The sequence below is a fragment of the Lepidochelys olivacea genome, assembly GCF_965140295.1.
Source record: "Lepidochelys olivacea isolate rLepOli2 genome assembly, chromosome: 4".
Lineage (NCBI taxonomy): Eukaryota > Metazoa > Chordata > Testudines > Cheloniidae > Lepidochelys > Lepidochelys olivacea.
Window position 1 is genome coordinate 98,086,528 of NC_140414.1, and position 26,957 is coordinate 98,113,484.

General features: G+C 40.5%; 1 protein-coding gene across 6 annotated transcripts; it reads right to left on the bottom strand.

The window, feature by feature from the left end:
* OCIAD1 (OCIA domain containing 1) lies at positions 1 to 26,167 on the bottom strand. Of its 6 annotated transcripts, none has more exons than XM_084626402.1 (8): positions 25,961 to 26,166; positions 23,885 to 23,969; positions 20,395 to 20,448; positions 17,453 to 17,500; positions 10,105 to 10,234; positions 7,632 to 7,837; positions 4,213 to 4,365; positions 1 to 179 (listed from the first exon to the last, which is right to left on the bottom strand). In XM_084626402.1, exons 1-8 carry the CDS (start codon positions 26,021 to 26,023, stop codon positions 142 to 144), a joined length of 777 nt encoding a protein of 258 aa, XP_084482528.1. In that variant the 5' UTR covers positions 26,024 to 26,166; the 3' UTR covers positions 1 to 141. The 6 variants fall into 6 exon arrangements, with proteins under 6 accessions (XP_084482528.1, XP_084482530.1, XP_084482531.1 ...); XM_084626404.1 differs by having other exon boundaries at positions 26,006 to 26,165; XM_084626405.1 differs by lacking the exon at positions 20,395 to 20,448 and having other exon boundaries at positions 25,961 to 26,167.
* Between the last annotated feature and the right edge of the window lie 790 nt (positions 26,168 to 26,957).

Below are 26,957 nucleotides of genomic sequence, written 5' to 3' on the forward strand. Positions count from 1 at the left end.
TAAAATCTAGTCTCCTTTATTAGAACATATTTCAGTTTGGCAGAATACACCAAAGTGTGTAGATATTCATGACCAACACAGATGGAGCTGAAGTTAGCTGATTGAAGATAACTTCCTTCAGTACATGCAAAGATTCAGTTCTCACTCTTCCCAAGCATCTCCATACTTGTTTACTTTAACTAGAAAAAAGAAAAAATATCATATACAACTAAATAGTTTAAATACATAAGTTTAATTTACATAGTGATTTGAAACTGTGGTAAATGTGTTGTGTTTTCGAAGTGTGAGGATTAGGGACAGTTACACTTTAGTGAGTGTCTAGTACTTTTTAAAATGAGGGAAAGGGTAAAGATGGCATTATTAGTTTTTATTATAGCAGTATTCAAAGGCCCCAGTCAGGTTAGGGACCAATTACATTAATCCCTACCCTGCAGAGTTTATAATTAATTTAAAACAAGATGCAACAAGTGGGTGTACCAAACAATTGGAAGAAACAGGGAAAGAATAACAGATACAAATATTGCATAGTCTTGTTATATGCACAGTTATGTGGCTACAAGGTAATTAGTTATATATTTAATTTATATTTGTTTTAAAACAAAAAGGAGAGATTTGTAATCCCCACTGGCCAACTACCTAGCCTTTAACAGTTGGCAACTGCCTACAATGTAGAAGTGGGTCTTGGAGACAGACTTGAAGGAGGGGAAGGTAATGGTTTTATGGATTAGTCCAGTGAAGGCAGTGTGGAAGAAAATGAAAAGGTGCTTGTTTGGGAGAGATATGGACAAACAGGATATAGAGTTAGGTTACAATAAGATACAAGAATAAATATAAAGAGAAAGAGGAAAGATGGACCAATGGTTATGACTCTGGAGAGCTGGGTTCCCTGCTCTGCCACCTATGTTTTGTGGGACCTTGGACCAGTCACTTGGTCTGTGTCTCAGATCCCCCTTTGTAAAATGAGGATAATAGTACTTTTCTACCTCACAAGGGTGTTGAGAGGGTAAGTACATTAATGATTGTGAGGCCCCCCCATTACTGTAGTATACAAGTACCTAAGATAGACAGTAGGTGCTGAGTTGTGCTGGTTCTTAAAGGGAGGGGAAGCTTGAATTAAATGCATGAGAGAAGTGAGCCAGTAGGAGGATCTGGGCTGTCAGGAATTGTGTGTAAGAGCACAATATGGTCAGACCAGCCAAAGATTCTAAAGGAGAGGGGAATATCAGGAGGCCAGAAAGGAGGTGGTCAGAGAGGACAAGACAGGATGAGAGTTTACGTGGTGCACACGGAGAACTGGACCTTACATAGAAGGAAGAAGCAAGCTTTGGCTTCAGCCTGAATGTTTGGAGTTAGAGAGAGGGTGGATTCAAAGATGATACCCAAGTAACGGGCTTAAGTGACTACAAGGATGGTAGTATTGTGCCATCTGTCATTGTTAACATCTACATGAGGAAGTTGCACTGACTTCATCTTAAAGTGCAATTTTAAATGGATTTGGTTAAATCCATGCATGTTGTGTGGACTCTTATTTTAGTTTAAGCCAGGTTTATTTCAGTTTAGCTTGAGTTGATTTCTAATTGACAAGCCAAACTGAAATATGCATGGCTTAAAACCAAAGGAAGAGGGTCCACAGAGCTCTTTGCACTGGTTTAACCCCATCAGTTTACAACTACACTTTTAGTTAAACCAGTGCACTTTTCTTACATAAAGGCCAGAAAAAAGGGAGATGCATCTCCAAGGAAAAAGGCTCTCGTGGGCACTGGGGCTTGCCTCAGGGTTATGTGTGCGTGCACAGAGTGATAAAGGACTCTACTGGAGGTGTCTGAGAATGGCATGGACAGGAGAAGGGTGTTGTAGATGTTCCCCCTACCCTCCCAATATAGTTTCAATTTTGACGATTTGTGCAGATTTCTGCTCCCAACCCCAAAAAACTGCTGTAAGGGAGCCCCAGTGCTTATCATTTGACTGCTGCTGAAGAGCATCCACTCCTCAGCAATTTAGCAGGAATTATGCAGGCACACTAAGAGCACAGAGGTTAAACCCAAAGCAGGCAAACCCTAAACTTTAGTTCCTGTTTTTACTCATTATTATAAAGCTATCTAACATTTCAAAAAAAAAGTAGTAAACAGGCTGAAAAAATCACTGAGCTCTACTATTGAACCATCTCCGTTAGTGACATCAGTAAGTTCCCTGAAATTAATTTCAGACTTTCATGCACTTCTGTCATTTATTATCCAGCAAATATTTACATTTATTTTAGTTTTGCTTTTACTTCACTTTCCTAAACAGTGCAAGCAACCACATTTACAAGTTATTTGTAGAAAGCTCAGTGAACTACTCATGTGCCATTTTCAAAAGCTGATGATAAGTAACATAACATTCTATCTATTGTGATCCTATGTTATGTTTAAACATTGTTCCATAGTGAAAAAAATCCTAAATTAAAAAGTATAAATAAAATTGTGAACCTTTGTATTCTGCAATCCCATAGCCATAGACTTTGCGGTGGAGTTTACTCCTTGCCACAAAGTGCTGCTCCAGAACTTGAGCTTTCATTTAAAGAAAATATGATTCTAGTCTCTATGGCTGTGGAGAAAACCTTGAATAGGAAACTATGCACACAGATGAAATGTCAGTTGCCTGAATCTACAGACAACCTGGAACAATAGCTAAGAGGTGTGAACTTCCTCATTCATCTTAATCATGGCATCATGAATTCCACAGCCACAGGAGTTGGCATTTTACCCCAGGAATCCATGTAATTCAGAGGGTCTGCCACAAAAATAATCATTTTGATCCAGGCAGGTGCTCAATATTTTATCTCCTTGCCCTGCTAGGACCAGCCTGCAGCTACATTTGCTCTACAGCTTTTCCCACAAGGGGGAGTTAATTGTATTACAGGCCCCATGGAAAATAGAGTGAAAAAACTCCTATCTTTGAAAATAACCAGTGTTTCAAATGTTCACCCAAGAATTTTATGTCAATTGATATTTTCAGCTATGGGCTAAAACTGCATATGTTCGTATGCGGGTGGGCGGTGTAGAAATGTAGAGTATTTCACAGTGATAGAATAAATTAACATTGCCACAAAATTAAAGGGTTGTTGCTGCAGAATTTGGTTCCATTGTGATGCAGAGTATATGGGGGCCTGAATATAATGCCTGAAGATTCAAAGTGACAGATCCTGCAGTGCATTAAACAGCAAAATAATTTTTTTATTCAAAATAAGAAGTGTGGTTCCCAAAGATAGCTTTATACTGATTGAATGGCATTTCATTTTGAAGGTCACTTCATTCTTTACTGTCTAAAGTTCTGTTTTCCAGCGTGAAAACAAAAATCTCAACACTGGTGCCAAGTACTAGTTCCTTCCTTTAAATTTTAACATAGAACAGTAAACATCTGCAAACAATGACACGTCCCTCAAAATTCTACACTACACAAATCCCCAAATTCATAAAATATGTTTTAAAAAACAGGTATGTGGTCTGTTTTGAGAGAATACTAACTTAACATACACCCTTTCAAGAGCTAAAAAACTCAGTCAGAAACCTTAGTTATCAAACCCTTTGCTAAAGAGCGGTGATGCAGTAAATTATTTATTTGGATATGTCTATGCAGCAACTAGACATCCATGGCTGGCCAATGCCTGCTGACTTAGGCTCGTGGGCTCAGACTGCAGGGCTGTTTCATTGCTGTGTAGACTGATGGACTCAGAGACCCTCCCACCTCTCAGAATCCTAGAGCCCAGGCCCCGAAATCTACACAGCAATGAAACAGCCCCACAGCCCAAGCCCTGCAAACCTAATTCAGCTGGCACACCCTGCAGATTTTTCTTTGCTGCGTAGCCATATGCCTAAAGGCCTAGGCAGCCAAGCACTAATCAAGCTTTTCACAATTTGTCTCTAAATGGATAACCTGATCATTGTAGTACCATCATTATAATCTTCTACTGAAGCTTCAATGTTTTTTCCAACACAAGAAGTAATTTGAAATACGAAACTATATAATATGCTGTACATAAGCCATACATAGAAAGGAAATCAGTTCAAATGTGAGCTAAGTCAGAAACACAATTCTGTCATTTGCACCTCAAGATACTGTTTGTTTATCCTTTAGGGATTTCTTAAAGGAAAGCACAAGACTCTAACCCTTTTCAACGCTACTTTGGCATCCATGTTCACTATGTACTGCAGCAATTCAGCATCAGATTACCTTCTTTTTTAAATGGTCTCTCCTGTGAAGACTTGACTGGAGTCTCTGCCTTTTGTGTTAATGTTCCTTCATATGTCTCTCTGTTTCTATTCCTTAACTCCTCGTATGAGACACTTTTTCTCTTAGGACTTTCTTCTAGGAATGGAACAGGTTCTTTAAAAAAAAATATATATATACATATATGCAGTGAGAAGATTTAGCAACACCCAACTACACTTGATTACAGCTGCAATTAACTCAACATTTTTTTTTAGCATGCCAATCAATTGTAGCTCAATTGAGACTGAAATGGGACACATTACAGCCACAATCCTAAACTGCAATTCAGTTTTTTAAAACTATTGTAAAAGCACTCTATACATTCTGAAACTTTTCATTTTATTCTCAGATGCCACCAATGTTATGAAGTAGTTGTGGGCTGGGAAAACTGAGTAGTGACACACAAATAAGAACATAAAGCAGAATTTCTATGTATAGCACTGCCACAAACAGCTTTTCAAGCAGATAGCAGTTCACCTAGATCATGACTGACAGCAGAGACATGTTTTGCTCTGTTGGGAGTACATCAGTATGGTACAGCAGTCATAGTCTGAGCAGATAGCGCAACCCAAAGCAAGAGTTTTCCATATTTTCAGACTCTAAAGAATAAAGAGAATTCTGTGCATTCCAAGCACAGCAAAACTTTTTTTTAAAAAATGAAGACTTTGGAGAAGGGAAAATCAGACTGGTCTGAAGAGAAAAGGATGTTATGCATCAGCCACCTAAGTATTTATAAAGTGCCCAAACTCCATGGCATCTAAGCACTATTACGCTTGTGGGTTTGATTTCATTCACCCCCTCCCCCCCCCCATTTTAAATCTGTCAAAAATGTTATTGCTCTTTAGGCTTTTTCTTGGATAAAATAAGAAAAAAAACCTAACCATCCCCCAATAATATTAAAAATGTCATATCTTTGAGGGACCCTGAATAAAAGTAAGAATGTCTAGTCCAGTCATGTTTAGGAAATAAGAACATATTCATCTATTTAAGCACCATGATTTTGTGCTACTACTACTGACAGAGCATTTCAAATAATATATAGTGGTGATTAATAAACAAAACCTTTGGTGAACAGAAAATCAGATGCATCGTGGGGGGGGGGTGGGGGGTGGAAGAACCAGAAATTTGAGCTGTTTTACATCTTCAGTTGTTCTACAACTATTAGAGTCACTTTGCTTGGTTGGCTAGTGAAGTACCTCAGTTTAATTATTATGGAGATTATCAAACAAAAAAAAAATGATAAATAGGTTGAACTCTGTGAAATAAGACTCAAATTTCATATGAGTTAATGCAAATACTTGGGCTCACTTATTCCTTGGGTCAAGTTCTGGCTCCACTGACTTCAATGGCAAACTCCTATTGACTTCAATTGGGCTAGGATTTCAACTCATGACCTAAGAGGAGGAGCAAGATGTCTAGGCAAAATGACAAACTGTTGATTTTGGTATACACCATTAATGATGTTACAATCTGCAAGATTTCTCCCATCCAAGAAACTGAGCAGTAAACACTATCATGGGTTATGTGAATGATCAACATATCTGGGACTATGAGTTACAATTAATAAGGGAAGGGGGAGAACGCTATTTCAGGGTATGACGACTCTTCTAGGGCCTGATTACATTTTCTTTTTGTTCTTCCAGTTTTTTTGGCTGAACTATTATTAATTTTGAATGACACATGGTCAGCTTTGTAAATCCCAAGAAAGTAGCTAAATTTATAAATCGGATCACAAACAGAAATGGAAACAAACAAGAGTTTTACTTTTTTTTTTTTTTTTTTTTTTTTTGAAGATCAAGATTGATTTTTGAGCTTACTTCATTGATTTTTTCTTATTTATGCTTGAGATAGACAAACTGTCAGTCTCTGTGCACACGTGAGAACTGGAAGATACTAACTAATTTATGTTTTCTCATTCTGATATTGCTAAATTACCAGAAAGATTTAAGCTGTTTAACACTTGGTGGATGAGAAAGTTTTGGTCACTTGACAAAAGCATAACAAAACTAAATAATTTTGGAATAAATTTAAGTTTATAAATTAGACTTTTCAGAAATCCAGATAAGTTTATGATTTGCATACAGGCTTGCGGTCCTTCCAGAAATAGCAAAAGCATGTACAGCAGGTCCTTCAATAGAGCAAGATATCAGTCTATCTGTATATTAAAGGCAATCATTTCTGGAGAAACCATCAGTCTGCATTAAATGGTAACAGTTATCAGGATTTTTGATAGAATATGATGTTTTATACATTAAAATGCTGCTGTTATCAATAGGTGGGTTGTTTCTTAGACTTATTGGGATAACTGTATTTGGAAAAACTCCATATTGGATTAATTACATATTTATTTCATTATTCTTTCATGCTATTCCTTACTGTCCAGTTTTATAAACCCAGTTAATTAAAAACAGTTAAAAATCAAAATCAACCTATGCATAATGTTAATGTGTGCATTGCCAGCTCCAAGTTCACTTCTGCAAGCATTCATTTCTGCACACATTTCCTCCTCTGAATATCACTTCTATACTTTATTTTGGATTTTTTTCCCCTTCATATTTTATCAATTATTGTATAAATTCAGCACACATGGAGAGAGCAACTCCTGGATTCTGTTAAAATCGCAGTTTTCAAGTGCTTCAGTGTAAGGAGCCATAAAGATTATGAATGTGTCTAAAATGTCAGCCCCTAAATCTGTTTGCAAAAATTAGTTGTGTGAAGGGGCTTTTAGAGTCAAATAATGAAAAGATTTTTCACAAAAATTAAATTTAAAAATCTAAAGTACATTAAAATTACACACACACACACACACACACACACACAGAAAATAATCATATTTATTTAGGTAGCATCCAAGACCTGAGTTCACGATCTTGTGTTTCCCCTGCAACAGTCCAGGACATCATTAACACCTAAAGCAGCATGAAGGATGCAGGAAATTTTAGGCTCAGTGATGTCCTCAGTTGTTGCAAGAGAAAACAGAACCCTATATTGTAAATTAAAATTTTTACTTGCAGTTATCTTTTTAAAAAAAATATAAGTTAAGTTGGTTTTAAAAAGACAAATGTTAAAACAGAAACATACTGTAGATCGATGTGCTTTGTGTCAACATACAGGAATGTGCTGAAGTTCCAAAAAGAAAAGTATCAAAAACCACTGCAATCTAAAAAATACTGTATATTTGTACAGGTGCTGAAACAAGGCAATTTGAATATACAGAATGTATACATCCAAGCAAATTAAGGGGATATACCATATTTATCATCATGACAAAAGAAGCTTTACTTTCACATTCTTCTCACCTCTGAAGATAAGAGACATCCAGGACAGAGACAAGAATTAATGTACTATGAAGTTATAAACTTTATTAAGACAAGCCATACCTGGGGCATTATGTTCAGTAACTCCAGTAGGAGAGGATTCATTCAGAGAAGAACTGAATGGAACTGGTGCATAATTAGAGCCGGACTGATCTGTTGAACTATATTCATGTGAATAGCTGGAAGAAAGTGGGGCTTCAGCTGCTGGAGAAGATCCAAAAGGTGACTGAGAAGGCAAATTTGCAAACTCTGATTTTTGAGCAGCATATCTGGAAAAAACACCACAATTGGATATTAAGATTGGAAATATTTAATTAAAGCACATGACACACGATGGGTTGAGGAATAAAATGTCCTTGATTAAAGGTTTTAATACAATTAATTTTTAAAACTAAGTATTAACAGATTTTAAAAGAAAAAGGTAATTGATTCTGCTTAAACTGTCCAAAAAGATCTGTATGTCCCCCTCCTTAACACATATACACTTTAAAAAAGGAGCATACATAAGAAACTTGAGTCCTATCTGAAAAAAAAAATACAGAATATAGACAGAGTACCAGTCATGGACTTGGAACTTTACAAGATAAATACTGTAAGACACAATCCCTGCCCCCAAAGACAGTTCAGACACAGACAAAACACATCAGACAGATAGAACAGGGTGTGCCTGCATGAGCTAGTGGTGGCATAAGAATCTAGCAGTAGCTGCTATTTTTGAAAGTTTGGGGGAAGAAGTGTGGTTTGAGAAGCCAAGATGCAACTTAAAACCCTTCATTAGAAGCTGCTATGACTTATCAATACCAAAAAAAAAAGTCACAGTAGCTATCCTGGGGACAAAAGAATTATCTTGAGGAAACAAAAGTCTTATGTTCCTCCCTCTTATATGGACTTGCTGAATTAGTTTTCTGGCACAAAATTAACACGGGGAATGATGATTAGAAACAATTTTTTTAAAAGAAGAGGACATCAATTGGTTACATGCAAAAAAAATGGTCTATTGTAGTAATTTAGGCCTGATTCATCTCTTACGTTTTTTGGAGGAGAAGGGAGAGAAGGAGATTTTATTTGTTCATATTTTCGATCACTTACAATATGACATTACAGTTACATTGTCTTTACACATATAGATACATATATCTTATTACAGAATTAACAATATAAAAGCAACACCTTTTATATTGACCATATATTGTTATTTTAACCTTTCCCTTTTCCCGCAACAATTATTTAAAACACCACCTTAACATGGCGTGTATATATATATTTAAGCATTCATATTCACTTTTGGGGGTGGTGGGGTAGAAGGGAAGCTGAACGTTTTATAAGGGGGCACGGAAGAGTCTCAGGAGGCTAGAAAAAGGAAAGCAAAAAGTGGCGGGGATGTAATTCAGTTATCCTGTGTATATATTTTTCTTGACTGTCCTATAGGTATAAGATTACCACGTTTATAGGCAAGTCTACACTTTAAGCTGGGAGTGGGATTCCCAGTTTGACGAGATATACTTGAGTTAGCACACTAATAGAATGAAGCACGGCAGTGTGAGCAGCAAAAGGGGACAGCTGCTGAGTGCATGCCCATCAGATGCTAGGAACTTACTGGAGGCAGCAGCTCACACCGCCTCCCCCCACCCCGCCCCCTTGTGCTGCCCTGGCTATGATCTATTTTTAGTGCACTAGAGCTTGATGAGAGCCAGTTTGGAAAGCAGTTAAGAGATCAATCAAGTCCTTGTTAAAAGGTTTTAAAAAGTACGTCTGTCTATGTAACAGTAACCATTACATAAACTAGACTACTGCTCACTGCTATCCAAATAACATTTTCTGAGCAGTGAATTATATAAAGATTTATATAGGTCAGAGGTTACAAAACTAATGTTATTAAAAACCATATCAAGTAGGAAAACATTTCTGAAACAAAACAGGAAATATTTTAAAGAACTTGATGAGTTTTTCCCAAATAGAGCATAATGGCGTCATGCTTCTCCACTATTATAGATTTTAAAGTTGTGAACAAAGGAAAGTAATAAGTTTGTCCACCATATGGCTTCCTTAGCTAGTATTGCTTACTGATCTCTTTCCTTTTATTATTATTTCCACCCTCTTTCTATTTCACCCTCAGTCAAACTAAACTACTGGAACACTTCCAACAAGTGAAGCTATTTTATTTCAGTTGTCTTCTAAACTATCAAGAGAAAACTTGTGTAAGGTCATATTATCATGAGTAAATCCCACAGGAAACCAAAGTCTGAGTGTACACTCTAGTACATTTTTGCTTACAAAAGCACTCTTTGCTTGACTCGACAAAATACTCTGTTGTACCTAACAGAGCTCAAACTATAATTTTCAGTTGATGCCGCTGCTTTGTGAATTCACAAAGAATGAGTTTCCTGGAGGTAACAAGTTGCTGGAAGGGAAGGAAAAATTCAGCTCTCAAGATCATTGCAAGTTGCAAACGCAGCCCTGATCTTTCTATGAACTTCTTACAAGAAAGAAAAAAAAAATTAAGAACTTAAAGAAAGTGAAAGAATTGAAGTCTTACTCATGTGGAAGAGGTCTGCGCCCTTGTCGTATACTTTCTCCTATTGGGGAATTCTCCAGTCTCTTGAATTTCTCCTGGCAGGCCGACATGTAAGAAATCTTTCCAGCAATATATCCACATATACCGGCAACTTATATGTAAAGAAAAGAGCAACTCTGACATACTCTGCACCATAACATCAATACACTTTACAATAAAAGTAGAATCATTTAAAAATGTAGTACACGGTGCCATAGTGTCAAATGAAAATAAGTTAGTCTTCAGTTTTGATTTAAAGAACAAAAAAGGCAGCATCTTTAACATTTCTTTGGTACTCCTTTTCCAGAGAAGGTACTAAAAAGAGTAAGGTGACAGCTGAACAAAGTCATAATGAAGTACCTGAGACAAGCAGGCAGCCATCAGATGTGGCAGTTGAGAGGAGAGAAGGATGACAATCATAAAGATCTCTGGACCAAGACTCCCAAGGGTCTCAAGCTAGGATTCTCAACACTTTGGGTTCCCTGTTGCACAACAGTAGGCCTGGCAGCCCTGGAAACTGACTAGAGCTAGGGCTTTAACGTTTCCAGCTGAGCAGCTCAGAGAGCCTCATCAATTTCATTCAGAGTCTGTAGAAACAGACTTTATTTTTCAAAACAAAATTTAGACTCAATAGGAAATCTGGAAATTGTAGAAAATTCTAAAATTAAAAAAAGAATAAAGTTGTTCCATATTTGAACAAAAACTCACAGAAAAGTAATTTCAAGTCGTGAACAGCCCTACTTCACAGGTCAAGAATGTCACTTTTTGAATTTAATAAAAGATTCTGACTGGCAATAAGTCATTAAGGCAGAGAAGGTATCTGTCTAGTCATTTCATTTAATGTTTTGTTTTGTTTTTTTTTTTAAAAAAAAGGGGACAGTCTATGGTTTATTAAAGGGAAAGTCTTACATCAATGACCCAGTAACTTGCCTAGCAAAACCAGTGTTTAAGGAACTGTTTCTTCAAACACTTCATATATAGTCAAGAATATCCATTTATATTTCTTTCTCCATAACCCCTTTTAAAAGAAAACTAGGTAAATCAGAATATATACGAAGTTAACATTTAACACACAAAATCCATAAATAAACTAAATTTCTTTTTATCCCTTGCCCACTTTTAAAGTGTTGAATATCAATTTTAAGCGTATACAATAAAATACAATCTATGTGGAACATGGATGAGTTGGTTAACATCAGAGCCTTTAGTTTTCATTACCTAACTTGAGTTTTAAGAACAGTAACAAAATAAGACACATTTTCATATTTCAATATATATTACAAGTGACCCTCCAAAACAGCTCTCAATATATTAAAGAGACAACTTACATCATTTTTAAACGGACTTAAAAAAATCAGTTTTTCATAGAGCATCCTTTAAATAATATGCCCTGTATTGATTAAAAATTCTTTTCAAATAATTACAGGTTTTTTCACTCCTCTGCTGATGTTCAGAAGGCTCTTTTGGGCATGCCCAAGACAACCACCAAACATGCTCAACACACCCCCTCATTCCAGGGGTGAGTAAACTTTTTGGCCCAAGGGCCACATCTGGGAATAGAAATTGTATGGCAAGCCATGAATGCTCGCAACATTGGGGTTGGGGTGCGGAAAGGGGTGAGGGCTCTGGTTGGGAGTGTGGGCCCCGGGGTGGGGCCAGAAATGAGGAGTTCAGGGTATGGGATGGGGCTCCGGGCTGGGACCGAGGGGTTCAGAGGGTGGGAAGGGAAGCAAAATAATGGCAAAAGGTGATCCGGGATTCAATCAATACATAATTAAAGGTTAGCAATAAAATTAAATGCCAATCAACACTGTTTTATGGACAATTGATCTTATCAAACAAATTGGATTTCATTTTTTAAATGAGATTACAAGTTTGACTGATAATGATAAAGATAAAGTTCTGGTGCCCACATTTTTTAAAGGATGTTGAAAAATTGTAGAGGGTGAAGAAAAGACACACATATTATTCAAGGATTAGAAAAAATACCTTACAGTAAGGGTCTAAGAGTTCAATCTGTTTAGTTTATCAAGAAGAAGACTGAGTGTGGACTGAATTCCAGCGTATAAATACTTTCATAGGGAGACACTAACAGGTATCAAAGGGCTTTGCAATCTAAGAGAAAAACATAGCAAGAACCAATGGCTGGAAGTTGAAGCCCAACAAATTCAAATTAGAAATTAGACACATTTTTAACAGTTAGAGTGATTAATCACTAGAACAAGCTAGCAAAGGAAGTGATGGATTCTCTATCTCTTGAGGTGTTCAATCAAGACTGGATGCCTTTCTGGAAGATATGCTTTGATGATCCGGGGAATCAATGTACAACTTAGAAATTCCAGTTTGATTTATGAACTGTGTGTATCCTTATGTCTTACAGCTGCCTTTTACTGTGCTATGGGACAGGGGGTTGGCACTAGGGCATTTGCCTAGGAATGGGTTGGTTGTTAAAAACCATCAGCATCTGAAAAGATCTTGCCTGGGCAGAAAAAAGGAGTAACTGCATCCTACTGAAAAGCAGTTTTCTCTAACTTCCCTTCAAAGGGCTAGGGTTTGAAGGAATGGAATTTCCCCAGGACAGGGGACAAAGAAGGTGTTGATACTGCCTTTAAAAACAAAGATAGACTCAGAGAGGAAAGGAACAAAAGGGACTGGGTACCTGTTGACTGCAGAACTAGTCCAAGTTGAAGAAAACTGACTGCAGAGGTGAGATTTTCCAGGATTTGGAGGAGACGACAAACTGGAGAAGTGAGGCCAAGCAAAGGGGACCTGTAACACTGAAAGGACACTGACCAGAATGCTTGAATAATGGGGAAAGCAAGGCAGGGGTTTACATGCAAGTGTTTCTTTTGCCTAGTTCCATAGACTTTACAGACCATAATTGATAAAGGGAAATAGTTTTTAGAAACTGCTTTTGTAAAGTAGTGACTGCATCTTACCCTTCTTTGGAGAGAGATTGAGAGGAAGAGACATCTCAGACTGGCCTTCTACAGTTGCTTGACTATTAAGAAGTTAAAGGAGGTCCCTGCCAATATGGAAAGATTATCCAGGGATTAACTGGGGACAAAAGAAAGGAATCTACATAAACACTATCACACACCACCAACCAGGTCACTAAGGAAAAAAATTAGTAACACCTGAAGAAGAGACTGAACTCACCAGAATCCAAAATGCCATTATGCAGGGAACCATTACAGTGATCCTCCTATCCTCTCCCAAATAGTACCGAGAGAGAGATGGAAAGACCCAGAATTAAGGCTCTGGAACAGAAGATTTAGTTACATCCTCTGGATTCAAAAGAGGACTCCACCAGATCTCTGCAACAAAGAACATGCACTGTGCAGAACACAGAAGTGTGCTGAAACCAAGGGACCTGCACGATCTCCAAAGGAAAGAATCAAAGTCCAAGAGATCAGTGATACTGGAAGACCAAGAATTGCCTTAAAAGTCAGATCTCTACTATGCTCTCATGCTTCATGTGACAGCACTGAGCTCTCTATCATGGAAGCTCTCACTGAGCTCTGCTTCACATTACCCCTTTGCTTCATGGCAAAGGAAAACAGAACAGATGCTTCCACAACGTCAAGCCCAACAAACCCTAGATCTGAGGGGAGATTGCCCCATCAGGAGCTTAGCCTGAGGCTTCCCTTGTACTGAGACTGTCTTCAGCACTGAGGGAACTCTGCTGGTCAAACCAGCTGGTTCACCTACCACCCCATACTAGAATTCATATGGGATTATCATCAAACAATTACAACCCATCCTGAAAGACACCACCCTGAAAGAAATCTTTCCTGAACCCTTTCTTCTAGCCTTCAAACAACCCCCCAATGTCTCCAAGCTCACCAGAAGCAAGCTCCCCACAGACCAGCATATGCAAACTCAAAAGGAACACCAGACAAACAGATGCAAGACCTGCAGACACATCTCCACTGCTACAACACACCTTTCAAGATTCACGGATCCTATACATGCCTATCACAAGGTGTTATACCTCATCCAGTGCACTAAATACCCCAGTAACGACTGTCTGGTTTCACCCACATAGTTACTACACTCTCAGATGAACTCACACAGGAAAATGATAAAAGACAAAATACCTTATCACCTGTGAATGAACACTTTTCACAAAGTAATTGCTTTATATCTGACCTCTCAGTCCTCATCCTCAAAGGAAACCTGTACAACACTTTCAAAAGATGAGCCTGGGAGCTTAAGCTCATTACTCTGCTAGATATTTAAAAATCATGGAGTAAACAGAGACACTGGATTTATGGCTTATTACAACAATCTGTAATTCACTAACCCCATCTTTTTGTCCTATGACTCCAGAGGTGTTAATGGACCACTCTATCTTGAATGGTCCCCTATAATATGTGCTCGCTACTTATGCTAAATAATCTGTTCCACCTTGCATTTTGCTGTGATGTTGGAAGTTTCCTTCCCAGACCTGAGGAAGATCTCTGGGTTTGTCTTCGCATACAGTGCTGCACTGGTGCAGCTGCGCCGGTGTAGTGTTTTAGTGAAGACACTCCTATGCCGACAGGAGAGCTCCTCCGAACAGCATGGTTAATCGACCTCCCAAAGAGGTGGTAGCTATGTCAACAAAAGAAACTCTCCAACTGACATAACACTGTCTAATGGGGGATTAAGTGACTATAACGACATACGCTTTGAGTGACGTAGTTATACCAATATAGATCTGTGGCGTAGACCTGGCCTCTGTGTGGCTTGAAAACTTGTCTCTCTCACCAACAGAAGTTGGTCCAATAAAAGATATTACCTCACCCACCATGTCTCTAATGTCCTGAGACATACATGGCATAGTTGGATTGACTTAACCCCCAGTATAGATGCAGCACGGTCAACGTAAGAATTCTTCCTCGACATAGCTACTACCTTTCAGAAGGTGGACTAACTGCAGCAAGGGAAAAAACTGTTCCATTACTGTAGAAAATGTCTACAGCCACAGCTGTGCCCCTGTAGCATAGACAAGCCCAATGTAAGCCTTTTGGCATTGAAACAGCCACAAGACCAGATACACAATATTTTGCCAATCTGAAGCAGGATCAAGATGCAAAGCCTAGGACCAAAGGCTTCTGTCTGAAAACTTTAGGGGAACTTCAAGTAAGTAACCACCCTCTCCCTGACCAGAGTATGGTTCATGGGCCTCTGTCAAGAGGAAGGCATGGAGCAGAATGTATCTGTTCTTTTAGAACTAACACATAAAAGACCAGCAAGCTAAACTACGATTCAGGCTATCATCAAAGCACATCAGGCTGCAAGTCTGTGCGTTTAACCTGAGAGGGGGACTTTAAATACATCACTTAACTCTGGTCTTTTAGGCTCTGACCTTGACATGATGTCCCAGAACCAAGCCACAGACAGCCATAGATTATAACTTTGCAAAAACTACATGAAATTACCAATCCAAAAAACAACCAAAACTACAACCAAATATTCTTGGTGGAAAGTTTTCTCAGTACAAAGTGAAAGTCTGTATACCCACAACCAATCATAGAAAGCAACAAATGAGGTAGCTGGGAACTTCACTGTTTATAACCTTGACTTCTAGAATTCTGTGCTCTAACGTGATGCTTGTGTAGTCCCAATTAGCCCTATGTTTCTTGAAGATTCCCAAAGTTCAATTGCACCAGGTCAGGAGGGATACATCTCAGAACTAGAAATATGTGGCGGTCCCTTCAAAGTAGCAATTATTATTTATTAGAAAAATGTGTGTAGTAGTATTGTTCAAGGCACAAAAAATAAAACAGAACTTGCCTTAAATGACTGATAGTTTTGTCTCATTCATTTATATGTTTGAAGCAGCACTTCCCTTATCACAAATTGTAGGCCTGATCCTGTTCCTATTGCTATTAAAGTCAATGTGAGTAGGATCTGAATCTATGTGGGCAGAGCGGAGCGATGACAACTTCCTGTTTTACTGCTATTTATTCATTTTTATTTTACTGACTTTTTTAAAACAGTGATTTATATTTCTGATTACACAGATTTCAAAATCCTTCACATAAAATTGCAGGTTTCCTTTAATTGTGCATACACAGAGACCAGGAAAAAAAGATAGCATGAAAGAAACAAATGAGACATGAATTATGACCTTCAAATCAGGAAGCGTGGGATGGGTATGCTTTGGCAAAGTTCTTAAGGCAGATTTCACTGCAACAGGAATATGTGATTAAAATGATATATTAGACAGTTGGACCTGTAAACTTCAATAATGCTGAAAAGTTACATAAGCCAAAGAGTCATCAGAAATTTAAATTGGCACTATCAGCTGGAAATATAGTCATTGTCAAAAGAGAGAAGTAATTTCAGGTACAAACCTGACCAAGTCTCCTGCAAATGTTTGTGATTTAAAAAAGAAAATAAAGGAAATGTGATTATAAATGTTTCTTTCTTCCCTGTTGCAGCATGAAAGACCCCGCACAATAGGAGAAGCTGCCTATATACAAACTGTTAACTGCAGAAGGCAAACTGAAAATACAGAAAATTTGTATTTCTTTAATCTTTCAGTTACAGCACTCTTAAGTATTACTTTTAATAACATCAAGTAAAAAATTCATACCGTAGTGTGATTTTAAATTGAGAGTGTCCTTTTACAATGACTTTCACCACATACAAAGAATTACTGCTGGAAGGCCATTACTGCAAGTTAAAACCAATCTCCTCTCATTTCTTAAAAGTTATGCATTGTTTTACCATCTTGGACTACTAGAGTCTCAGAGGATAATTATCAAGAACTTCTGCAATCTTGCAGGGTTTTACATGAATGCTATACACAGAAATTTTGCAGACCCTGTCATGCGAATTCAGAGTGCAGAGGAATGATACTTTTCACCTGATAACAGTCTACCCAATTTGTGGGTGAAAGGATACAGTACATTAAACAATCCCACTTCTCAGAATAGCCACTTTATTTAAATTGGAGATGACTTCACCACTCAGCCTGAATAAGTTTTAATTATTTCTGATAGAAATAATATTGAAAGAGATGTTTAGTAATTATCTATTATAGTTCTAGCTGTGCTGTTGGGAAGGACAAATGAAAGGAAGTTACTGACTAAAAATGAATTTGAAAGTCTTGCTATTTATGATAGAGAAATAATGAATTTGTGAATATTAGATTGCCATATAGGGAAGTCTTCTGATCTCAAATTACACCAATATAAATCCAGAGAAAGTTCACTGAGATACATCTGAAATGACTCAGCTGGCTACAGTTGAGTTGCTTTGGCTTTTTGGCAGGGTAACTGATGCACTTCATGAACTAGATTCTGGTAAGTTGAACTAACATGTGGTTTATACTTACATGCAACTTTGGGAAGAGAGCCAAACCTTGAATGAGTGGTGAGAATCCCTGAAAATAAGCAAAGTAAGTAATTACTTACTATAAGTAAAATAATTATTTTAGTAAGATCACAAAGATGAACTTAAATAACCAGATTAACATTTAATTTTTCATGTGACCATGCCATAGTAGTTAATCCTCTGCACTACATGAGCTGTTTTAACTTTTTAAGAAGAAAAATCCCAACAAACATTTCTGACTTATAGCCACAAAACTAGAAAATTCAAGAGTTAAAATTCCGGCTTTATCCCACCTTGTGCAACTAGGTATTGCAGTATATATGGGATGTATAATCGCTCTCTGGAGAACGCAATACCCCAACACAAGGTGAATGAGGCAATTTCAGTCAATTCTAAGTTCCCCTCTTTCTGCAGTTTCAAGTGCTGCTGAAGCTATGTGACTAGGAATTTGAATTTTTCTTAATCATTTTGTTATTCTTCTCTTAACTCCCTTCATTTTGTTACACCTTTCTGGAATTGGGTTACTCAGTACAGACTGCACTATTTCCAGTTGTGGTCTTACAAGCTCTCATAGAGAAACTATCATAGGAACATAAGAATCATCATACTGGAGCAGATCTTGGTCTACCTAGTCCAGTTCCTGTCTCCTACTGAGGTTAACACATGCCTCAGGGAAGGTCCAAGAAACCCCACACAGATGCAAGGTAATCTACCTTCCCAGGGAAGTCACCTTCTAACCCCTAACAGCTAGAGAATGGTTTAAACCAGCGGTCTCCAACCTTTTTATGCCAAAGATCACTTTTTGAATTTAAGGGCAACCCAGGATCTACCCAGCCCCTTCCCCAAAGCCCCACACCGCTCACTCCATCTCCTCCCTCCCCCCTTCCCACTCACTTTCACTGTGCTGGAGTAGGTGGTTGGGATTTAGGAAGGGTGCATGCTCTGGGCTGGGACCAAGGGGATTGCAGTGTGCGAGGGGGCTCTGGGCTGAGCCCGGGGCAGGGGGTTGGAGTGTGGGGGGGTGAGGGGTGCAAGCTCTAGGAGGGAGTTTGGGTGCAGGATGGGGCTCCAGGCTGGGGCAGAGTGTTGGGGTGCAGAGGGGATGCGTGGTGGGGGCCCTGAGAGGGAGTTTGGGAGCAGGAGGGGGCTCCGGGCTGGGGCAGAGTGTTGGGGTACAGGAGGAGGTACAGGGTGCTGGCTCTGGGAGGGCGGTCAGGGCTGGGGCAGAGGGTTGGGGTGCAGGAGGGGGTGGGGTATTGGCTCTGGGACGGGGGTCAGGGCTAGGACTTAAGGTGGAGGAGAGGGTTCTGGGTGCTGGCTCCGGGAGGAGGCTCAGGGCTGGGGTGCAGCCTCCCGCCAGGCAACACTTACCTCCAGTGGCTCCAGTGGCACAGCAAGGCTAAGGCAGGCTCCCTGCCTACCCCGGCCCCACACCACTCCTGGAAGGGGCCAACATGCTCCTGCAGCCCCTGGGAGGAGGCGGGCAGCACATGGCTCCACACACTGCCCCTCTCTGCAAGCACCGCCCCTGCAGCTCCCATTGGCCACAGCTCCCCGTTCCAGCCAATGGGAGCTACGAGGGCAGTGCTTGCAGGCAGGAGCAGTGCACAGAGGGAGAACCCTGCCTCTCCACCCCCGCAATCAACCGGTTGGTGACCACTGGTTTAAACCCTGATGCGTAAAGTTTTACAGCCCTTCCCACTTATTTTTTTAAATACTTGATATTTTATGTCTAAATATTCTTGAAATCCATAGAAATGTCAAATACGTTTTGAATCTTGCCACGGTCTTGGTCTCAGCAACATCCTATGGCATCCAGTTTAATTACACATCGCATGAATATGTACTTCCAAGTATGAGTTTTGAATGTGGCACCATTTCATTGATGGTTCCCTTGTTTTTACTTAGGCATGGAAAAAAAGACGTTCCCATTCTACCTCATTTATAACAATTAATTTTGTAGACTTATATCCCCTCTTATTTGCTTCTTCTCTGAGATAAACAATCCCAGTCTTTTCAGTTTCCATAAGCAAGTTTTTTCTATGCTTTTTTGCATTCTCATAGCCCATATCTGAACCTCTTCTAGTTACACAATATCCTTTTTTGATATGGCATGACTAGGGCTCCGTGTCTGTCACAAAGATCGCAGAAATCATGGATTCCGTGACTTTCTGCAACCTCCGTGACTTCTGCAGGGGCCAGAGTGGCTGACTCCAGGGCCAGCTGCTCAGGTGGCTCCTGGGACAACCACACCGGCCACTGCTGGAGTGGCCCTGGGGACAGCCACACCAACAACTGCTCCGGCAGCCCCCAGCAGCGGTTCCCGGCCGGCCGGAACAGCCACGGTCCGTGGCCCCGGGCAGCGGTTCCCGGCCGGCCGGAACAGCTGTGGTCCACAGCAGTGGCCTGCCAGCCACGGTCCCCAGCGCCCCCCGCAGTCATGGCCCCCAGTGTCTCCCCACAGAGCCTCACTCCCAAGATTTAATCACAGGCATTTTTAGTATAAGTCATGGACAGGACACGGGCCATGAATTTTTGTTTATTGCCCATGACCTGTGACTAAATCGTAGCCTTAGACATGACCACAAATGAATACAATATTCTAGATGAGGGGAAACCCTCATTTATATCATGATATTTTAATATTAAAGTATTTTCCATTCCAATCCAATTCCAAAATCTACTATCATCCCTAGATTTCTTTCAGAGTTACTGCTTTGGAGGTTTCTCCCTACCACTGAATATTTCTTTTACTGAATATTTTTTCTTCCCCACATGTACAAAAGCTTGCATTTCTCCACTCTTCAAGTTTTTGCAATATTTCCTATACATATTTCTAATCTACTTACATCTGATTTAAAATCAAATTTATGCATGACAACCTTGTTGAGAGCACAAGTAAAACTTATCTGAAGTTAAACCAAAAGATGTTTTAAAGTTTACCTTTCTTAATTAAGCCCTGAGTGACAATCATGCTTACTGCAGAAATAGGAACAGCTGTGGGGGGAAAAAGTAGCTTATCAATAGAGAGAAAAAAAGAAGAATTATAATTTGCAATCTTTTCAAAGTGGCGGATTCTCTCTCTCTCCTGATATCTTCAAATCAAGATGCATTCCCTTCTGGAAGATGTGTTAGCCAAACACAATCATAAGTTATTGGCTCAATACAGGGGTACTGGCTGAAGTTTAATGGCCTGTAATATAAAGGCGGTCAGACCAGCTGATCTAATGGTCCCTTCTGGCCTTAAACTCTATGAATAAGATAACACTACACTTAAATTTGAAAAATCTGGTGGAAGGTATCCTCCTAAAATTGAGTAACTGAGTGGAAATATTTTGGAAACTAATTTAGAGTTTCAACAATTTCACTTCTTTCAATGTATATATAAAAATAAGATAGCAACTACTCTGCTCTTTTTAAAATGTCAACCATCACCCCAATCACCAGCAATGTCCTAGTTAAAAAAAATAAAAATCAGATGATCGCTAACTGAACCCACAATCTTCCCATCACTTACAACCCTCATCATTACCTCCCTTTCCCAAAAGCTAGGGACCAAAGAGGATTCTTGCTGTATGACTGGAAATTCAAGATTCCAGCTATTTCAAACCATGCTGGGAGAGAATCCCAAAATTGAGGGGAAGTGAGGTTTTTCCAGAGAGATAGGAATCTACCCCAAACCAGACAGTTAGTTCAACTCACAGCGTCCCAGTGCACTATGTTCACATAAAAACATACTGTTCAACAAACAGACTGCTAAATGCTACATTAGCTTCAGTTTCCACAAAGAATTAAGATGCAGCCACCTAAAAACCATAGTGCAGCAATCTACTCTTTAGATGACAAAAGCACAGATGACAGACAGAAGACTCATATCCGAAAAGATAATTTCATAATCTCCAGGCCATTCCTAAATGAAGAAGCAGTGCTGGCCTTTTGGATGGGGGGAAAAATGTAAAGTAATAATGCAATCCATTTTGGTCAATAATTCTTCAGTATTTTGTGAAAAACATTGTTTTGATAATTGAAACAAATCACATTGTATATTGGGCAAGCATCATTCTGTTAAGACAATGCATGATCACAGGCCCCATGTATTATGATTTGCACAATTCAGTTTGCTGTAGAGTCATGCTCCAGTCTCAGCCTTCATTAAATAAAATATTTCTAGTGCTCATGGCTGCAGAGATTTCCTCTGATGGTATGTCTACATAGCAACTAGATATCCATGTCTGACCCATGTCAGCTAACTCAGGCTGGTGGGGCTCAGGCTGCAGGGAGAACCCCAAGCTCTAGGATACTGCAGGGTGGGAGGGTCCCAGAGCCTGGGCTCCATCCCAAGCTTGGAAGTCTACGCTGCAATGCAACAGCCCCATAAGTTGGAGTTGGCTGGCAGGAGCCAGCCTGGTACGTGTCTAGTTGCTATGTAGACATACCCTGAGAGGCAAATTGAATGTAAAATATGTTTATTGATGTTTGTTCTCTTACTGAAGTTGCAGAGAGACTCAAACAATGGTTCTAAGAGGTGTGAACTGTCCCATTTACCTTAATGACCTATGAAAGATAATCTGCATAACTCAGAACTGAAAATATGAGGACAGTGTAAAATAAACTGAATTGAATATCAAAACAGGAGCCATTGCACTGAATTTTTCATTTTCATATTCAATTCAATAAAAACCTCAATTTAAAAAAATGCATGAAGCTGCTGCAGAAATTCAAAAATATAGAAATGCCTTATCTCAGTCTTTTGCATGTTTCACTAGTATTTACATGGTTTAGAAAGCCATCCAAATCCTACAAACCCTTACTCGCATGAACAGTCAGACTAATTTTGAGGGCCAACTTGTATAAAGGTTTGCAGGATGAGGCTGTGATCCAGGGAACTCTTGACGTGAACTGACAGAGGACAAGGGTGGGGCAGGGGCATAGGCATTTACAGGGATCTCTGAGGTCAAGCATATGAACACTAGTTCATCAAAGCGTGGCATGTAAGGTCTCTACCAAGAGCCAGTAGCTTACAGATCATCAACATCACTGAGAAACAGGTGTATGGATAGTATTTAGAGACAAACTTACAAGCTTCAGAGAGATCTTCAGCTCATTGTAGCTCAAAACTTTTCTCTTTCACCAACAGAAGTTGGTCTAATAAAAGATATTCCTTCACCCACCTTATCTCTCTAATATCCTGTGACCAACACAGCTAAAACAACACTGCAAATGATGGATAATATTTAAGAAGTATCTATACCAAAAATTATGTTCTTAAAGCCTTGAAGTTAAAGTCAGGTCACAAGGATGTGATGTGCCATGGAGAGGTTCTCTTCAGGGAAAGGACAGCAGATGCTTATCTCTCTCTGTCTGATCACTTATGTATCGTTCATTGTATGCATCACAATGGAGACCTATTTGCATTATTGATCCTGATGCTAATCAAGAGACTTTGAAATCAGAAGAGAGGAAAGCTTTAAAAAAACCAACACCTAAAACAACAGGGGAATATCCTGTTTACAAGTAAAAATAATGGATTCTGGGGGTACAACGGTGTACTGATATACACCCAGGATCCTTCATGTAGGAGATGAACAATCATCATGGTCTGTCTTATGAAAGGAGGGTCACAGTCAACCTCACTGGAAAATGCTGCAAAGACTTTGGGTGAGCTAAACTTCATTAGACAGGAAAGTATCTAGTTAAGTCTAGGCTCTAAAATGTGTATTATGATTTTATTTTACATGTAACCATTTGTTGCCAATACTTTTCCTTGCTACTTCTCAAATCTCTATTCTTGTTAAATAAACATACATTACTTGTTTTCACTATAAACATTTCTAAATGCTGTGTGTAAAGTGGAGCTATGACCTAAGATATAACTGGTAAGCTGAGGTGTACTGTTCCTTTGGGAACAGTATCTGTCAATACTGTGGAACAGGAGCTGAGCACCACAATGAAATGCTCAGAGGTTGTAGTGTGTCTATCGCTAACCTGCAGAGGGACAGCAGAGTCTGTGTAGGCTGAGGAGGGAGTGTATGTGTTGCCCCGTGGTGGTGGAGTCAGGGAGCTGACCCCAACAAGCACAGAGGCTCCCTCACACTAACAGTAGATTGTGGGGAGGTGCTTTACAAGCCTGTGTAACTATGAGAGGCAAAACGGGCCCTATGACTGGATCTTAAAAACAGTTAGTGTAAATGCTAATGGATCAAGTATTCAGGGAGATGTGACAAGCATTTTCCTTCCATAATATTACTTATCTTAGTGTATAATTTGATTTCAGTGAAGCTTCTCATACAAATGGTCCTTACTCATGAGTAAGGATTTGTAGGTTTTGGCTCTCATTCTTAAATAGCTGTGATAATGGCAAAAACAACACTACAAAGAAGAAAGAGGAGATTAAAATGGAGACAAAGGTAGTTTATCAGCAAACTTGACTCACATCTATACCAGAAGCTCTCTTCGTTGCATTCCCTGAAAATTCTTCTTTCATCCTCTGTTGGTACGTAAGCCATACCTACAGGATTCTTTCATTATGAAAATTGAACATTAAAAGATATGTATATGAAAATATTCACAGAAAGAAGCTTTTTAAAAATACTTTTCCTAATCTCTACACTGTCACTTGAAATAGCTGTAATTTAATAAATTGGGGTCTTTATTCACCTGTGAATGCCTCATCAGGCTAGCAATATTAGCTATTTAATTTAGTTAGATTTATAACTATACAGGCCTCTTGCTGCCTTAGATATAATTTTAAAGATACAATAACATTGAAAAGCAAATACACAGCAGCTTATCCAGACATGAGAAAATAACCAAAAACCCTGCCACACACTTAAATACCAACCCTTATTGTATTCCTCCCATCACAAAAGCCTGGGTAAAAAGACAGATCTTGAAGGTAAACAGAGTCTAACTATTCACAGAGCACAAGGATCATATTGGTGTTAGTCACTATAACTTAACACAGTAAAAAAGTCCTAACCACATAAAACATTTCAGTTATCTATAAGATGTTATAAGGTGAAGGCTGGCCAATTCCTCCACTACTCCCCACATGAACTTGGAGTGCCTGATCATCACCATTATTGTGAGAGAGCCAAGTGATGTTAGGCTGTGGTGAGCATCTAATACTATGAATAAAAGATGACATTTTTAGAGAAAAGTCAGTCTACATTATCAATTCATGATACATTTCTCTCATTAACTGGACCTCACAGCATTGGAAGAGCAAAACTTCAAATTACAAAGGAACATCCATAATTAAGGATGAGTTTTTGTCACAGATATTTTTATTAAAAGTCATGGACAGGTCACAGGCAATAAACAAAAATTCACTGAAGCCCGTGACCTGTCCATGACTTTCACTAAAAATATCTGTGACAAAACAGTGAGGTGGGTTCAGCACCCATTCTTGCTGGGGCTTCCAGATCCCCCACTGCTGTGGGGAGTGGGAGCTCTGGGGTCCCCCTGCCCACAGGGGCTGGGCTGCTGTAGGATCCACTTGTCATCCCCCCATCGGGGTGGCTGGGAGCTCAGCGGGGGGGTCCCCCACCATGGCTGGGAGCTGCAGGATCCCCAGCTGGGCAGCTGGAGGGTCTCCCCCAGTGCCCACCATGGCCGGGCTGCTTCATGATCCCCCCACTGCCTGCTGTGGCTGGGTAGCTTTGGAGGGTCCCCCACCATGGTGGGGGCTAGGAGCCCCAGGCAGAAAATGTCACAGAGGTGAAAGGAAGTCATGAATGTTGTGATCTCCATGACACAATATATGGAAATGCTACATATAAAGAGTTAGCCCATAGCATATTCCATTTATTTGACATCACTTTGTATTTTAGGCTAGGCTAGTTTATTACTTATGCCTCCAAAAGAGAAGCCTGAGTACCAATAGCACGTGGGGACAGAGGGAATATATACACAACAAATCTCCATTGCAAGTAATTTTAAGGAGGTGTTTAATGCACCCTTTACTGAACAAAAAGGGGTTGCTACGTGTGTTTCAATGACACCTCAGTGGCGCACTCAGATAACATTTTCAGATATTTTAGTCAATCGTCCTGATTTAAATGATCCCAGCCTGAGAGGCCAGCTCTGAAAACATAGCAGAGACGTTTTGCTACAACAATCTCCGTCGCCCCAAACTGCGGCTGCCACCAGGCCAGAGACTGCCAGCGCGGACACAGGCAGGCCAAGGGATCAGGCTACTTCCCCTCTACGCGAACCGCAAGCACAGCCCGGCCGGGGGCGGTCGGCGTCTCTCACACACAACAGCTGCCCCCGGGGGCGGGCGGCGAAGGGGCAGTCGCTGAGTGACACCAGGCGCAGTCGAGCCCTAGGACCCCTCGTGCCCTGCAGACACACGGGGGAAGGGGACCCCGCATCGCTCGCAGCGGCCTCCCCGGCTTCACAACAGCTCCCCTCGCGCCTGCCCGGCCCCAGGCACCCCGGGGGCGCCTGGGCAACGGGCTCCCCGCAGCTGCTCAGCCCCAAGCCAGGGGCGGCAGCTCCTCCGTACCTGGCCCGGTCCGCCGTGCTCCCTTTCTCGGGGGCCCCGCCCTACCTGCCCGGGCGGCTCCATGAGGGCAAGCACGGGGAGGGGGACTAGAAGAAAGCAAAAAAAAAAACGGCTCAACGGCGGTGCCGCAACCGCACCGACACACAAACCTCCCTGGGAGGGGGAGGGGGACCGGAAACCCGCAGCGACACAATGACCCCGCGGGAACGGGACCAGGGGCAATTTCACCAGAATGACCCGGATACGGATACCGACAGGCAGGAGCAACAGGAAGGCACCCCTCCGTGAACTCGCTTAATGCGCATGCGTCTTGGAGGCTGGTTCCGCTCGCCTCGCCCCGCCCCGCCCCGCCCCCTTCGCTCTGCTGCTGGGGGCGTGGCTGGGGTGCAGTGGCTCGTCACTGGGACGTGCGGACCCCGCCTCTCCGACCCTGCCCAGCTACTGCGGGTGTGCGCGAGAAGCGGGCGAGTCGGGCTCTTTCCTCACGAGCCAGTGGCTGAATGATGAGTGGATGTAAGGGTTCGGTGCGTCCCCCTGGGCAGCCGCTGTGAGTGAGTGAGGGTGGGATTTCCCTGCATCTCTAAAGAAGTGGATTTTTACCCACAAAAGCTTATGCCCAAATAAATCTGTTAGTCTTTAAGGTGCCACCGGACTCCTCAATGTTTTTGTGGATACAGTCACAAACTAACATGGCTACTCCTCTGATACTTGAGCAGGATTCACTCATGAAACAATCCGGGCCAGATTAGGACCTTTAAAGGCCCTAAGCACTGAAAAGATTATGGTGCCCCCACCCTGCGTGTAATTCAAAATAAAAACAATACTATATCCTAAAATAAAATTTATTTTTCAAAATGACACAAAACTTACATGTATGCTGAAATTAAAATAGCTTCTTTCTAGATTTTCTGATTGCAAGATTCTGGATAAGTTCATCGAAGCTGACTTGACAAAGCATGTCCGCTTCCATACACAATAGGGAAAGTGAATCAAGTCT

Bases quoted from the DNA above. Each gene is read 5' to 3' on its own strand.
- OCIAD1 (XM_084626402.1), bottom strand. From the start codon at position 26,023: ATGGAGCCGCCCGGGCAGGTAGGGCGGGGCCCCCGAGAAAGGGAGCAC. The intron at 20,449-23,884 runs GTGAGTCAAGTT...TTCCCCCCACAG, and splicing joins AGAGAGCTTCTGGTATAGAT to CTGTTCCTATTTCTGCAGTA. The intron at 10,235-17,452 runs GTAAGTATAAAC...TTTACATATAAG, and splicing joins CTCTCTTCCCAAAGTTGCAT to TTGCCGGTATATGTGGATAT.